This window comes from Anomaloglossus baeobatrachus, chromosome 4, assembly GCF_048569485.1.
Source record: "Anomaloglossus baeobatrachus isolate aAnoBae1 chromosome 4, aAnoBae1.hap1, whole genome shotgun sequence".
Lineage (NCBI taxonomy): Eukaryota > Metazoa > Chordata > Amphibia > Anura > Aromobatidae > Anomaloglossus > Anomaloglossus baeobatrachus.
The window spans coordinates 441,990,748-442,007,961 of NC_134356.1; the positions used below are offsets into that span (position 1 = coordinate 441,990,748).

A 17,214-nucleotide genomic window follows, 5' to 3' on the forward strand; every position below is an offset into this window, starting at 1 on the left:
TCCGGAGGCCGCACAAAGTATTACACTTAAAAGTGTTAAGCCCCTCCCCTTCTGCCTATACACCCCCCGTGCTCCCACGGGCTCCCCAGTTTTTTGCTTTGTGCGAAGGAGGTCAGACACGCACGCACAGCTCCACAGATTGGTCAGCAGCAGCTGCTGACCATGTCGGATGGAAGAAAAGTGGGCCCATATAGAGCCCCCAGCATGCTCCCTTCTCACCCCACTCTTGTCGGTGGTGTTGTAAGGTTGAGGTATCCATTGCGGGTACGGAGGCTGGAGCCCACATGCTGTTTTCCTTCCCCATCCCCCTCAGGGCTCTGGGTGAAGTGGGATCCTATCGGTCTCCAGGCACTGAGACCGTGCTTCATCCACAACTCCTGTGGAGCCTGCTGGATAGGAGCCGGGTATCGTTCAGGGACATGGCCCTGCTACTTGGAGGTACTCTGTATCCCTGTGGGGACAGCGCACAGCAACACTCCAGCTTTGCTGGGTGTGCTAGTGCACCGGGGACCACGGCGCTGACCGGGTTAATATGTGCCATTACACACTCAGCGTTGCTGAGTGTGTTTATGTATAGGGACTGCCGCACTGACCGCCGCGGCCATGGAAACACTGCGGCGCGGCTGGGACTTGTAGTGCGCCGGGGACTTTCACGCCGGCCGCGCTTTTACGGCGGCCGCGTTTATTACTAGAGTCCCCGGCTTTTTGCGGCCTAGTTTCCTTTCCTCCCGCCCACAGCCCTGACAGGCAGGGGAAGGGCGGGACGCTGCACAGAACGAGCAGCACTGAGGGCTGGAGCATGCTTTGCATACTCCACTCCCCTCACTGTGCACAGTGCGGGCACCAGTTCCCGCTCTTTCTGGGTCACGCCCACGGCTCCCTCCTCTCCTCAGGACGCCGGCAGCCATTCCTGTCAGCTCCTCGGACGCTGCAGAGGGGGACAAAGTCTGGGAGACCCAGGCAGGGACTCTGGTGGCCTCACAACCGCTTTAGGCGGGTGGTAAGCAGCACCTGTGGTGCTAGCCCCATTGTGCAGTAGTGTAACATTATATGTTTATGGTATATATGTTTTACACTGTATGGTGCACAGTTGATTTCTGGCTATATACCCTATTGTGTTACTCAGGGAAGATAATAGCATGGCGCCCACGAAAGGCAGGGGTGCCAAAACACAGGCTTATTATGTTGCCTGCGCCGCATGTACGACCCCGCTACCGGCAGGTTCCACTGACCCTCATTGTGTGCACTGTTCGGCCCCTGTGGCACTTACTCAGCCGGAGCCTCTGCTAAGAGGGGCCCAGGGGGAGCCACCTGCTAACACTGTTCAGGTGACGGGGACGGAGTTTGCAAAACTCTCTGAGACTATGGCTAAGATACTAGAAGCCTTGCAGTCCAGGCCGGTATCTCAGCACAGGGACTCTGTTGAATCTTTGTTCCCTGGCCCACCTCAGCTGGACCAACAATGTCCTCCCGGGGTATCTCATGGATCCCAGGCTGAGGGTTCTGACACAGACCCCAGCCCCAGACCGACTAAGCGAGCTCGCTTAGATTTTCCCTCGACATCATCATATTGTGCAGGGTCTCAGAGGGGGGAATCTCTGGTTGATGATGCGGAGACAGCTGATCAGGATTCTGATCCTGAGGCCGCTCTCAATCTTGATACTCCGGACGGGGACGCCATAGTGAACGACCTTATTGCGTCCATCAATCGTATGTTGGATATTTCTCCCTCAGCTCCTCCGGTGGAGGAGTCAGCTTCTCAGCAGGAGAAATTCCGTTTCAGGTTTCCCAAGCGTACACCGAGTATGTTTCTGGACCACTCTGATTTCAGAGAGGCAGTCCAGAATCACCATGCTTCTCCAGATAAGCGTTTTTCTAAGCGCCTTAAGGATACACGTTATCCTTTTCCCCCTGACGTGGTCAAAAGTTGGGCTCAGTGTCCCAAAGTGGATCCTCCAATCTCCAGACTGGCAGCTAGATCCATACTTGCAGTGGAAGATGGGGCTTCACTCAAAGATGCCACTGACGGGCAGATGGAACTCTGGTTGAAATCCATCTATGAAGCTATCGGCGCTTCTTTTGCCCCAGCGTTCGCAGCCGTATGGGCGCTACAAGCTATCTCAGCAGGTCAAGCGCAAATTGACGCAGCCACACGCACGTCCGCGCCACAGGTGGCGTCCATAACCACTCAGACGTCGGCATTTGCGTCTTACGCTATTAATGCTGTCCTGGACTCTGCGAGCCGTACGGCGGTTGCAGCCGCCAATTCGGTGGTACTCCGCAGGGCCTTGTGGCTACGGGAATGGAAGGCAGATTCTGTTTCCAAAAAGCGCTTAACCAGTTTGCCAATTTCTGGCGACCGATTGTTTGGCGAGCGTTTGGATGAAATCATCAAACAATCCAAGGGAAAGGATACATCCTTACCCCAGCCCAAACCGAACATACCCCAACAGAGGAGGGGGCAGTCGAGGTTTCGGTCCTTTCGGGGCGCGGGCAGGTCCCAATTCTCCTCGTCCAAAAGGCCTCAGAAAGATCAAAGGAACTCTGATTCATGGCGGTCTAAGTCACGTCCTAAAAAGGCCACCAGAGGTGCCGCTACCAAAGCGGCTTCCTCATGACTTTCGGCCTCCTCACTCCGCATCTTCGGTCGGTGGCAGGCTCTCCCGCTTTTGCGACGCCTGGCTGCCACGGGTAAAAGACCGTTGGGTGAGAGACATTCTGTCTCACGGTTACAAGATAGAGTTCACCTCTCGTCCCCCGACTCGATTCTTCAGGTCATCCCCGCCTCCCGAGCGAGCCGAGGCTCTTCTGCAGGCGCTGGGCACTCTGAAGGCAGAAGGAGTGGTGGTCCCTGTTCCTCTTCAGCAACAGGGCCACGGTTTTTACTCCAACTTGTTTGTGGTCCCAAAGGACGGACGGGTCTTTCCGTCCTGTCCTGGACCTGAAACTTCTCAACAAACACGTAACGACCAGGCGGTTCCGGATGGAATCCCTCCGCTCCGTCATCGCCTCAATGTCCCAAGGAGATTTCCTTGCATCGATCGATATCAAAGATGCTTATCTCCACGTACCGATTGCTCCAGAGCACCAGCGCTTCTTGCGCTTCGCCATAGAAAACGAACACCTGCAGTTCGTGGCACTGCCGTTCGGCCTGGCAACAGCCCCACGGGTTTTCACCAAGGTGATGGCTACTGTAGTAGCGGTCCTCCACTCTCAGGGTCACTCGGTGATCCCTTACTTGGACGATCTCCTGATCAAGGCACCCTCTCAAGAGGCATGCCAACACAGCCTCGACGCTACCCTGGAGACTCTCCAGAGTTTCGGGTGGATCATCAATTTTCCAAAGTCAAATCTGACACCGGCCCAATCGCTCACATACCTTGGCATGGAGTTTCATACCCTCTCAGCGATAGTGAAGCTTCCGCTGATCAAGCAGCGGTCACTACAGACAGGGGTACAATCTCTCCTTCAAGGCCAGTCACACCCCTTGAGGCGCCTCATGCACTTCCTGGGGAAGATGGTGGCAGCAATGGAGGCAGTTCCTTTCGCGCAGTTTCACCTGCGTCCTCTTCAATGGGACATCCTACGCAAATGGGACAGGAAGCCGACGTCCCTCGACAGGAACGTCTCCCTCTCTCAGGCGACCAAAGCTTCCCTTCGGTGGTGGCTTCTTCCCACTTCATTATCGAAGGGGAAATCCTTCCTACCCCCATCCTGGGAGGTGGTCACGACGGACGCGAGTCTGTCAGGGTGGGGAGCGGTTTTTCTCCACCACAGGGCTCAGGGTACGTGGACCCAGCAAGAGTCCTCGCTTCAGATCAATGTTCTGGAAATACGGGCAGTGTACCTTGCCCTGAACGCGTTCCAGCAGTGGCTGGAAGGCAAGCAGATCAGAATTCAGTCGGACAATTCCACAGCGGTGGCATACATCAACCACCAAGGCGGCACACGCAGTCGGCAAGCCTTCCAGGAAGTCCGGCGGATTTTGATGTGGGTGGAAGCCACGGCCTCCACCATCTCTGCAGTTCACATTCCAGGCGTGGAAAACTGGGAAGCAGATTATCTCAGTCGCCAGGGCATGGACGCAGGGGAATGGTCCCTTCACCCGGACGTGTTTCAGGAGATCTGTTGCCGCTGGGGGATGCCGGACGTCGACCTCATGGCGTCCCGGCACAACAACAAGGTACCGACGTTCATGGCACGGTCTCAAGATCCCAGAGCTCTGGCGGCAGACGCCTTAGTTCAGGATTGGTCACAGTTTCAGCTCCCTTATGTGTTTCCTCCGCTGGCACTGTTGCCCAGAGTGTTGCGCAAGATCAGGGCCGACTGCCGCCGCGTCATCCTCGTCGCTCCAGACTGGCCGAGGCGGTCGTGGTACCCGGATCTGTGGCATCTCACGGTCGGCCAACCGTGGGCACTACCAGACCGACCAGACTTGCTATTTCAAGGGCCGTTTTTCCATCTGAATTCTGCAGCCCTCAACCTGACTGTGTGGCCATTGAGTCCTGGATCCTAGCGTCTTCAGGGTTATCTCAAGACGTCGTTGCCACTATGAGACAGGCTAGGAAACCAACGTCCGCCAAGATCTACCACAGGACGTGGAAAATTTTCCTGTCGTGGTGCTCTGCTCAGGGTTTTTCTCCCTGGCCTTTTGCCTTGCCCACTTTTCTGTCCTTCCTTCAATCTGGACTGGAAAAGGGTTTGTCGCTCGGCTCCCTTAAGGGACAAGTCTCAGCGCTCTCTGTGTTTTTCCAGAAGCGCCTAGCCAGACTTCCACAGGTACGCACGTTCCTGCAGGGGGTTTGTCACATCGTTCCTCCTTACAAGCGGCCGTTAGAACCCTGGGATCTCAACAGGGTGCTGCTGGTTCTTCAGAAACCACCATTCGAGCCAATGAGAGATATTTCTCTCTCACGCCTTTCGCAGAAAGTGGTTTTTCTAGTAGCAGTCACTTCACTTCGGAGAGTGTCTGAGCTAGCAGCGCTGTCATGCAAAGCCCCTTTCCTGGTTTTTCACCAGGACAAGGTGGTTCTGCGTCCGGTTCCGGAATTTCTCCCTAAGGTGGTATCCCCCTTTCATCTCAATCAGGATATCTCCTTACCTTCTTTTTGTCCTCATCCAGTTCACCAATGTGAAAAGGATTTGCACTTGTTAGATCTGGTGAGAGCACTCAGACTCTACATTTCTCGTACGGCGCCCCTGCGCCGCTCGGATGCACTCTTTGTCCTTGTCGCTGGCCAGCGTAAAGGGTCACAGGCTTCCAAATCAACCTTGGCTCGGTGGATCAAGGAGCCAATTCTCGAAGCCTACCGTTCGGCTGGGGTTCCGGTTCCCTCAGGGCTGAAGGCCCATTCTACCAGAGCCGTGGGCGCGTCCTGGGCTTTGAGGCACCAGGCTACGGCTCAGCAGGTGTGTCAGGCGGCTACCTGGTCGAGCCTGCACACTTTCACGAAACACTATCAGGTGCATACCTATGCTTCGGCGGATGCCAGCCTAGGTAGACGAGTCCTTCAGGCGGCGGTTGCCCACTTGTAGGAAGAGGCCGTTTTACGGCTCTATTACGAGGTATTATTTTACCCACCCAGGGACTGCTTTTGGACGTCCCAATTGTCTGGGTCTCCCAATGGAGCGACAAAGAAGAAGGGAATTCTGTTTACTTACCGTAAATTCCTTTTCTTCTAGCTCCAATTGGGAGACCCAGCACCCGCCCCTGTTTTTTTGTGTACACATGTTGTTCATGTTGAATGGTTTCAGTTCTCCGATATTCCTTCGGATTGAAGTTACTTTAAACCAGTTTATAATTCTTTTTCCTCCTTCTTGCTTTTGCACCAAAACTGAGGAGCCCGTGGGAGCACGGGGGGTGTATAGGCAGAAGGGGAGGGGCTTAACACTTTTAAGTGTAATACTTTGTGCGGCCTCCGGAGGCATAGCCTATACACCCAATTGTCTGGGTCTCCCAATTGGATCTAGAAGAAAAGGAATTTACGGTAAGTAAACAAAATTCCCTTCTTTATGTGATGTTCATTGTTCATTTATTTTTTTCAGTTCCACATGGATACACTGGGGTATCAAATATCCCAGTTACTAAGCCGGCCAGACGCCTGTATAATGTGCGCAGTCCCTCACAAGACAATTACGTCTCCATTGTTGTACAGATAGATGCCAGTGAGGGGAACAAAGTTCTTTTTGTCAGATCTCCACTTCAGGTTGGTGACAGGTTTTCTGGTCATGTATTTTACTCAGTTTGATTTTGAGTTTTCAGATTTTCTTATAGAAATTTGTTTTTGTAAAATTTCAAGACCACATTGACTCTCTACTATGAAGGAATTGCTTTTTTTTTTTTTTTTTTTTATCTATCAATTTTAGGAGAGTGATCTTTCTTTTTTGTTTACAGGTTTATAACTATACCTCAGCATGGCTTCCCCAAGCAAAGACTACAAAAATCCCTTTTTTTTATAAATAGACCCTATAAACCATTTAAAAAATTTACATTTTTGTCATAATAATTTGCCGCACTTTTGTGCCATCATTTCTGATGAATTTGCACTCAGCCAGAACCCTCACAGCTAAAGTCTGCCTACTTTTGGCAAAGCTGTCCCAGTAGTATAACATTTTTGTAAAAAATTTTGTGTAACTACCATATGATTTTTTTTTATGAATTTTGTGATATTTCAAGAAGTATTATGCCAGAATTCTGGTGAAAACTGATGAATCAGGGCCTTAAGGCCCATTTACACACAACGATATCGCTAACGAGATATCGTCGGGGTCACTGTGTTGGTGATGCACATCCGGCCTCGTTAGCGATGTCGTTGTGTGTGACACCTTTTTGCGATCAGTAACGATCGCAAAATGGTGTCAAATTATTCGTCGTGTACACGTCGTTCAATTTTTTAAAAAAAAAAAAACGTTCTTCGCTTGGATGCAGGTTGTTTGTCGTTCCTGCGGCAGCACACATCGCTATGTGTGACACCACTGGAACAAGGAACAACATCGTACCTGCGGCCGCTGGCAATGAGGAAAGAAGGAGGTGGGCGGGTTGTTCTGGCCTCTCATCTCCGCCCCTCCGCTTCTATTGGGTGGCCGCTTAGTGACGCCGCTGTGACACCGAGCGAACCTCCCCCTTAAAGGAGAGATTGTTCGGCGGCCACAGCGACGTCGATGAATAGGTAATTGCATGTGACGCTGCCGTAGCGATATTGTTCGCTTCGGCAGCGATCACCCCATGACGCGCCATCGTCGTGGGCGGGTGCTATCGCTTGCGACATCTCTAGCGATGTCGCAGCGTGTAAAGGCCGCTTTAGAGTTTTTACACGTTCGTATTTCATCAGCAGATGTAAGCCAAGATCTGGATTTAGCTCGAATACATAAAACATGTGAATATTTCAATTATAGTTTCTATTTCTGTAGGTTCCCCTCCTGTTTGTAGCTTACAATTACTGATGCAGAGCACTGACCAAACGCTAGTATGTCAATCGGGCCTAAATGTTGTTGAAATGTTTGATTTCAATTCACTGTAGTATGTGCTCTCACCTTCTGTATGCCCTGATACTGCCTACATGATATCCTAGTTGATGTCATCATAGAGCAATCAGGAGTCGCTAGCTCTGTACTATGAGCAGCTCACAGAAGTTGCACCACAGCCAGTTAAGTAAAAAGTTCTCAGAGACTGTACAAGAGCAGAATAATAAGAATTATTTAATGTCAAGCACCATGATGAAAACTCGACTTGCCCATTATAGTTTATGGAGGCCATTGTGTGCCACTTGTGTTCAGCATGTAAAGGGTTCAACATTGTTAATAATTTGTTTTTTCTGCTCCTATTATGGACTAATATGAATACAGGCTTATACCAAAGTTATTAAATGAACGACCTACCCATATATTTTTGAAAAGTTTGCACACTGTAAAAAAAAACAAACTGCAAATTTACACCACTGAGCACCTTCATGCAATTTAGCATGAAGATATTTTGTAAAACTTCATCTTTTGCGGCTGAAAGTCTAATCCAAGTAGAGCTTGAGATGCACTTCCTAAAAAAAAAGAAAGGTCTAGCATGTAGAGCAGCTTTTCTGCTGTCTGAGCTGTGCAGCTATGATCAGGAGAAAAGCACAAGCGATCAGACCACTGATCCTTATAGCCCCCTAGGGGCTAGTAAAATTAAAAGAAAAAACAAAAGTTTGAAAAAATATTTTTAAAAAATCCTAAAATTTCAAATCACCCCCCATTCGCCCCATTGAAAATTAAAGGGTGAAAAAAATATACACACATATGGTATTACGCCCGATCTATCAAAATATAAAATCCATTAACCTTATTGGTAAACTGTGTAGCTGCAAAAAAAATTCCAAACACCAAAATTATGTTTTTTGGTTTCTGCAAATTTTGTGCAAATTGGAATAACAGGTGATCAAAATGTAGCATCTGCGCAAAAATGGTACTGTTAAAAACGTCAGTTCAAGACGTAAAAAATAAGCAATCACTGAGCCCCATATCCCAAAAAATGAAGACTCTACGGGTTACAGAAAATGGCACAAAAAGTGCGCCACTTTTTTGGGACAAAATTCTGAATTTTTTAACCCCTTAAATAAATGTAAATCTATCCAGATTTGGTGTCTACAAGCTCGCACCGACCTGAGGCATCACACTGACACATCAGTTTTACTATATAGTGAACACGGTGAATAAAATCCTTAAAACATCATGCAATTGCACTTTTTTTTGTACTTGGAATTTTTTTTTGCAATTTTCCAATACACTATATGGTAAAAGTCAGGGTTTCATTTAAAAGTACAACTCGTTCCGCAAATAAAATAGCTTTTTTATGGCAAGATTGATGGAAAAATAAAAGTTACAACTCTCAGAAGAAAGGGAGGCAAAAAAGAATGAAAAATCGCCCGAGGTTGAAAGTGTTATAAATACGTGAATGCCACTAATGTAATACATACAGTACAGACCAAACGTTTGGACAGTCCTTCAAGACTGTTGGAAGACTATTTCCAGTGACTACATCTTGAAGCTCATCAAGAGAATGCAAAGAATGTGCAAAGCAGTAATCAAAGCAAAAGGTGGCTACTTTGAAGAACCTAGAATATAAGACATTTTCTGATGTTTCACACTTTTTTGTTAAGTATTTCATTCCACATGTGTTAATTCAGTTTTGATGCCTTCAATGTGAGTCATGAAAATAAAGAAAACTCTTTGAATGAGGTGTGTCCAAACTTTTGGTCTGTACTGTATATATTAAGAACAAGAGGTACTAAATTAAATATTTTTTTTTATCAAAACGTGCAAAAACCATCCAGCAAAAAAAAGAACACAGAATAATATTACCAGGTCATTTTTTCCCTCATGAGTGGCGTAAAAACAAAACCCCAAAAAATTATTCTAAAATTGCATTATTTTTTCTTAAATTATTTTCGTCATTTTCCAGTACATTGTTATAGTAAAATGAATGGTACCTTTTTCAAAATTACAAACTATAACTCAGCAAGCCAAAAAACACCCCTCATACAGCTATGTTACCTGAAATGTAATAAACGTTCTGGCTCTTGGTAGGAGGGAAGGGAAAAACGAACGTGCAAAAGTGAAAAATTGGCAGATTGAGAAGAGGTTAAATAGTATCATTTTTCTATTGTATGTCAATTTCAGTTTTTCCTCTCCGTCTAATTTTCTACATAGACCTAAAAGTAATATATGTATTTGGCTGGGTCACATAATCGCATATATTCCAACTTTTCAGCTATTTTAAAGTAATTCTCTTATTGAAGCCCCTAGTTTCCCTTTCATTGCGCCCAGATAGTATAGTGGCTTGATTAGTACCTCCACATGCACAAAATGATGAGTCTACTGTACCCTCCTCAACTACCCCAGTAAAGTATGATAAACACAGCACAGTATAATCCCTCCATGCAATATAATGGGCCTACATACAATATAATGGCCTCCACACCACTGCACACTGTACAAAGATTTTCACTAGCCCTCTGCACAGTAGAATACCCCCCACAAAACCTTCTCCACAGTATAATGGCCGCCACATAGCACACCACAGAGTATGATAGACCCCCACACAATTCTTTACACTGTAATTTGCTTCCATACAGTATGACCCCAAATAACCCTCCATAAAGTATAAAGGATCCATCATAGGCTTCCAAATATTATAATGGCCCCCACAAAGCCCTGCAAATGGTATAATTGCCTCCACATGCCCTCCAAATATTAAAATGGCCCTGACATAGCCCTACATTGGCTTCCATATAGTATAATGCACCCCGCTAGTCCTTCATATGTTATACTGAGCCCTACAAACGCCACCATATAGTATAATGCACTCCCCATAGTCCTTCATATAATATAATGCACCCTCCATATAGAATTATGCACCCCTCATAGTCCCCCATATAGAATGCACTCCCCATTGTCATCCATATACGAGATAAAATGCACCCCCATAGTTCTCCATATACCGTGTTTTTCCAAAAATAAGATGCTGTCTTATATTTTTTTTGCCTCCCAAAAAAGCACTAGGGCTTATTTTTGGAGGAGGTCTTATTCTTGGAGAAACACGGTTGGGGGATAAGTTTACCCCCAAAAAAGCAGACCCCCCCCCCCCACTTCCCAGGAGACTCATACTCACCAGACCCAGACATCTGCGTGGTTCCCAGGTCCTCCCTATGATCTCCGGTGGTTGCTGCACGCCGTTCTCCCCTGCTGCTGGCTGACACGCTGACACACACAGCAAATCACACACAGCAGATCCCAGACACACACCACAAATCACATACACAGCAGATCGCAGACACACACAGCAAATCACAGACACAGCCGATCGCAGACACACACACAGCCGATCGCAGACACACACACAGCCGATCGCAGACACACACACAGCCGATCGCAGACACACACACAGCCGATCGCAGACACACACACAGCCGATCGCAGACACACACACAGCCGATCGCACACATCACATCACATCCAGCACTTCCGGCCGCAGGGAATGATGAGAGCAAGTCACGTGTCCGGCCGCAGGTCCTGTTCTGCAGGTCGTTGCGCTCCACCGCACTGCCTCTCAGGATTCTGCCGGCAAGAAGAGATCGGTGTCGCTGGATGAGGTGAGTGTGTGTGATCGGATGTTTGCGTGTGTGATCGGATGTTTGCGTGTGTGATCGGATGTTTGCGTGTGTGATCGGATGTTTGCGTGTGTGATCGGATGTTTGCGTGTGTGATCGGATGTTTGCGTGTGTGATCGGATGTTTGCGCGTGTGATCGGATGTTTGCGCGTGTGATCGGATGTTTGCGCGTGTGATCGGATGTTTGCGCGTGTGATCGGATGTTTGCGCGTGTGATCGGATGTTTGCGCGTGTGATCGGATGTTTGCGCGTGTGATCGGATGTTTGCGCGTGTGATCGGATGTTTGCGCGTGTGATCGGATGTTTGCGCGTGTGATCGGATGTTTGCGCGTGTGATCGGATGTTTGCGCGTGTGATCGGATGTTTGCGCGTGTGATCGGATGTTTGCGCGTGTGATCGGATGTTTGCGCGTGTGATCGGATGTTTGCGTGTGAGAGAGAGATCTGATGTTTGTGTGTGAGATCTGATTTTGTGTGTGTGGGGATGCGATCACTCCAGGTCCTGCCGCTCAGCGTCGGATGAGTGATTGCGGGGTGCCGCTGTGTATAATGAAGTGTCCTGCAGTATCTGTATCTTTTTTTAGCTGCACGGACACTTCATTACTGAACCGCGACTAGGGCTTATTTTCGGGGGAGGGCTTATATTTAAGCCTTGCTCCGAAAATGCTGAAAATCCTTGCTAGGGCTTATTTTTGGGGGAGGGCTTATTTTTGGAAAAACACGGTAGTATAATGCACAGCCAGTAGTCCTTCTTATAGTGTAATGAACACCCCATAGTTCTCCATATAGTATAAAGCACAGCCATTAGTCCTTCATATAGTATAATGCCACCCCCATAGTCCGTCATATAGTACAATGCACAGCCCATAGTCATCCATATAATATTATTGCCACCATGTACTCAATATGGGAGACTGATGGAGGGAGCAGCAGATCGCTTTCTATTTCATCATTGCCGATAGAGTTAAAAGTTTAATGACGGACGAGGGGTCTGGTGTCGGCGCTAGCACTGCGCGGTCCCCACTCACGGGCCCCATAACGGCCGCATGGTCTGGCAGGCTGATTTTAAAGAAGCCAATCAATATTTGATCTATTTGTCTTGATCATTACAGTCTAGCTTTGTTTAATCTTTGCAGATCAAGAACCATTTCTCAGTTCCATTCACTGTCTATAAATTTGTGGCAAATGCAAAATTGCTAGAGTCTATTGGAGTTTGTAAACCAGATGAAGAGTTCCATGTTCCCTTGCATTCTTACAGGTATATTTTACATCAATTATAATCCAAAATATTTTATATTAAGTATATTATCTGCAATAGTCTTATGACACTGAACTTGTGATGCAAAAAACAGTGCAACATTTTATAACGCACCAATTTTATGGAATAGTAAATGTTAAGCATGTACATTAAAGTGAATCTGTCAGTAGGATCAAACCTTCTAAGCCATCTTTATGTAGGTCATAGAAAGTTAAATAAAATGATACTTTAATATCTATAATCCATTGTTTTGTTCCAGAGAAATGCACATTTTTCTCAATATGCAAATGAGCTGTTAAGATCTATGGGCCAGACCTAGATTTCCGTGAGAATCTGCCCACAACTTTTTGTAAATGAAAGGGGGCATTACCAGCTCTTTAAAGGGAACCTGTCACCAGTTTTTTGCCTTATAAGTTATATACAGTACAGCATTCTAACATGGTGTATATAAGAGCCCAGGCCGCTGTGTAAAACATAAAAAACACTTTAATATTCACCTAAACTGGTCGCTCCGATGCACAACGGTCGGATGGGTGGCGCTGTTCTCTAGGATTGGCGACTCCCCTTTCGGCCATCTTGGTCTTCCTTATTCTGAAGCCGCGGTGCATGACGCGTCTGTCATACACAGGCGCCGGCATTGTGGTCCTGCGCAGGCACACTTTGATCTGCCCTGAGCCAGGCAGATCAAAGTGCGCTTGCACAGGACCTCAATGCCGGTGCGTGTGTATGACGTAGACTGAGCGACCGGTTTAGGTGGGTATTATAAAGTGTTTATTAAGTTTTACACAGTGGCCTGGGCTCTTATATACAGTATGTTAGAATGCTGTATATAAGAGCCCAGTGGTGGTGGCCGCAGCTTATAGGGCAAAAAACTGGTGACCGGTTCTCTTTAAGCAGATTTTGATAGAGATCTGTATCCAGTCCGTTAATTTTAACCGCTATGTTAAATATACTGGCCCCGAGTCATAACTTGGGTCCAGCCGCAAAATTTCTGAGTCAAAGGGAAACATTGACCACATTGTTGTCTTGAACAGGTTTGGTTGGCGACAGGTTCCCTTATAAGGATATCGTCTCACATTTAGTTTGTGGTTTGGTTAGCAGGTCTTTGCTATGTAATCTAAACAGCAGGCTATAAGGGTTAACACCGATTTCAGTCATGTGTCTCTTATCACAAAGTGTGTTTTTGTTTACCAGCAATGTTAGTTCAGTAGATTTCTCATTAGTCAGACTGAGGAGCGATTGAGCTGAAGTTCAACTCCTCCACCTTCTGTGATTACATTTCTATAGAAAAAAGCTGCTAAAGTCTGGTGTGAGCGGGACAGCTTTTTAAGCTCTCCTACATGCTTAAGGGTATGTGCGCACGTCTGCGTTCTGCCATGACAAATTTTCTGCATCCCCACACACACAAAATCAGATCTCACACACAAACATCAGATCTCTCTCTCTTTGGCACTGCATGTGCGTTTCAAAACGCAGCCAAAAAGCTTTGTATTGTGAATGCAGAATTCATGCAGAATTTATGCGTTCTGTATGCTTGCTCTGCCATAGACAGAGTGGGAAAAGCATCCAGAATGCACAAAAGAACTGACATGTTGGTTTTTAGAACGCAGCGATTTGGATCAAAATTTCTGCATGCAAATCGCTGTGCTCTCAAACACAATGTGCGGATGCATTATGCACAATCTTCATAGATTGTGCTGGGGACGCAGGACGAATGCGTTTACGCTGCAGTGCAATACGCAGTGTAAATGCATGAAATTAAGCAACGTGTGCACAGAGCCTTAAGGCTGCTTTACACACAATGATATCGCTAGCGATCTCGTTAGCGATGTGACACGCCCAGATCGTTGTTACACTTTGCCGAGATCGCTCATAGGTCGTTTTGTAGCGGTCACGCGTACACATCTCACAAACGACGCTACATCGTTCAGCGATATATTGTTTGACCAAGGCGGTCGTGTGGATGTTGTTCGTCGTTGGCAGGGTGTCAAACGTAGCAGTATGTCTGCTGCGTTCCAAACCACGAACAATATTTTGAAACTGAACGACGTGTCAACGATTTTCACCCTATTTGCGATCGTTCGGAGTCGCACGTAGGTGTCACACGCAATGACGTCGCTAACGATGACAGAAGTGCATCACGAAAACCGTGACCCCGACGACATGTCGTCATATAAATCGTAGCGTGTAAAGCGGCCTTTAGATTCAATTATTTGATGTCAAAACGACTGCAGCCACTAATATAAGTGATACATGTTTGGATTCAGGATTGCTTTGCCCACATCATGCTGCTCTGATGAGGTAGCAAAAACCTGCTGACAGATTACCTTTAAGTAATTTACTGCTTTTTTTAAAACCAAAACATGACCTTTTCTATTGTTATTTATTGTGCTGCAGCTTATCCGATTTAATTAAAGAACAGCTTATAAAAACTAATAATGGCTTGCTGAGCTAAGAGTATGTTGTGCTTTGATTATTGTTAGTTTCTGGTTTACTTTTCTCTCTATTTTTGCACCTAATTACAGGTGCCAACTGTTCTTGAAGCCAGCTGGTATACTTGCTGGGCAGTTCAGTGAATCTACAACCTATATTATGTGGAAGGAAGTGCTGCACAGGAGCAGTGAAGTTCAGTGCACACTTCAATGTCCATCCACGGAGACCAACTTTCTGCCTCTAATTGTTAATTGCACAGCAGTACCTGATGAAATAAACTTCATCACCAGTAATGGAGAGAGGGACTGGGATCCAGCTTACATTATCCATCTTTACCCTTCATTGACCATTAGGAACCTTGTACCCTACTCCTTAAGATACCTGCTTGAGGTAAGATTTTAACAATGATTAACTGCTGTGGGATAACCGCAAGAAGGGCAGTATTTTATCAAGTTAATTTATGCTAAACTGTATCGCTTCATGTTTTCATTTGGCCCAAAATATATTGATATCCAATTAGCGCATATACTGTAAAATATATTGAATGTAGTCAATTAATTGGACCTGATTAGCATTGGATTATTAAATAAGCACTTTCATCTAATATATACCATGTTTCCCCAAAAATAAGACACTATTTTTTTTCCCCTGAAAAATGTGCTAGGGCTTTTTTTCGGGGTAGGGCTTATTCTTCGGGAAACAGAGTTGGGGGTAGGTTTACCCCTCAAAAAATGGTACCCTTTCCCAGGAGAGTCATACTTACCGACCCCAGGCATTGCCTTGCTCCTCGGTCCTCCTGCAATCTTCGTTTGGCATTTCCAGCAGGTACGCTCCACGGTCCGCACCTGCTTCTGGCATAAGATCATGCACACACACTCATGCACATTCATACATACACATCAGATCACACACACCCCACATCCGGCAATACCAATTGCTTCCTTCCTTAATTCATTATTGAACCGCGACTAGGGCTTATTTTCGGGGTAGGGCTTATATTTAAGCGTTGCTCCGAAAATGCTGAAAACTCCTGCTAGGGCTTATTTTTGGGGAAGGGCTTATTTTCGCGGGAATATGGTATATATTTTTTTTATTATATGTGTGGATATGTGCATGTTACTGTAGTGTAATTGTATTAATATACCGTACTCACCTACCGCCGTTTTCTCTAGTGTTTTGTGCCATTCTACTCGTTGTCTCCATGACATCTCGCTTGTAACATTGAAACTCCTAATTAAACTTTTGCTTTAGTAAAAAAATCTACATTACAGTGCAGTTATGTGCTAGGAGCAAGTGTGAGATTTACAGACCATTTTGTTTTCAGTAGCATTCACTATTCTATCTTTGCATTAACTCAGACTTCACTTTCATTTCCACAGTTTTATTTGCTACTTCTATGCAATAACAAACCATGGATAATAGTCCTGCATGGTGGCAGTTCATTCTACTTGTGTTACAATAAGATTGTCTTATTCCGTCCTGGTTCAAATATCTTTAAATGGTTTAAATAATCTATTTTAACATATTTCAGGGGACAGCAGAAACTCGCATATTGCCAGAGGGAAGCTCTTGTGATGTCCTGAATTCTCGTATCAGTGGTGAAATTATGGAGCTTACCCTAGTGAAATATCAGGGCAGAAACTGGAATGGCCACGTCAAGGTCCATGATGGTCTTCCTGAATTTTTCCCTATATGTTTCACGGCTGACTCTTCTGAAGTTATGTCGGTGGATCTCTCTGTCCATGTAAAACGGATTGGAAATCGCATGGTGCTCTCTGTTTTTAGCCCATATTGGATTATCAACAAGACATCACGCATCTTGCAGTACCGTGCAGAGGACATTCATGTCAAACACCCATCAGACTACAGAGATGTGATACTTTTCTCTTTCAAGAAGAAGAACATCTTCAGCAAAAACAAGGTGCTTCTGTTTACTACGTATATATTTTATATTAGTTTGTGTTCACTTTAAAATATAAATTTTATTTTTTATGTCTTCTTATTGTTATTTACAGTGGCTATAAAAAGTTTTCTTACCGCTATAAAATTACAGGGTTTTTTTCATGTAAAAAATATATCAAAAAATATATTTACCACCTTAATGTCATCCATAATCTGCATAAATCCATTTCGAAACAAACTGAAATAATCTTATGGGGAATTTAAAAATAACAAAACTATAATAAGTGTGAGTAAACTCTTTCAATTGGGTATGTGGTTGTGTTCAGAATTAGTAAGTCACATTTAAGCTCATGTTAAATATTAGTCAGAACACAACCGCCATCATTTAAAGTCATTCTGATTAACCCCATATGAAGTTTAGATTTTCTAGTAGGATTTTCTTGACATTTTCTTATGTTGCATTTTACAACAAAAGCCAAAG

At 45.8% G+C, this 17,214-nt stretch overlaps 1 protein-coding gene across 4 annotated transcripts in view; it reads left to right on the forward strand.

Moving 5' to 3' along the window:
• VPS13C (vacuolar protein sorting 13 homolog C) overlaps positions 1–17,214 on the forward strand; it is a 492,503-nt gene that overhangs the window by 361,743 nt on the left and 113,546 nt on the right. For all 4 annotated transcript variants that reach the window (XM_075345525.1, XM_075345526.1, XM_075345527.1 and 1 more), the window contains 4 exons: positions 6,046–6,206; positions 12,277–12,398; positions 14,924–15,221; positions 16,363–16,752. In XM_075345525.1, coding sequence (XP_075201640.1) covers positions 6,046–6,206; positions 12,277–12,398; positions 14,924–15,221; positions 16,363–16,752 — 971 coding nt within the window. The remainder of the gene's footprint in view (positions 1–6,045; positions 6,207–12,276; positions 12,399–14,923; positions 15,222–16,362; positions 16,753–17,214) is intronic.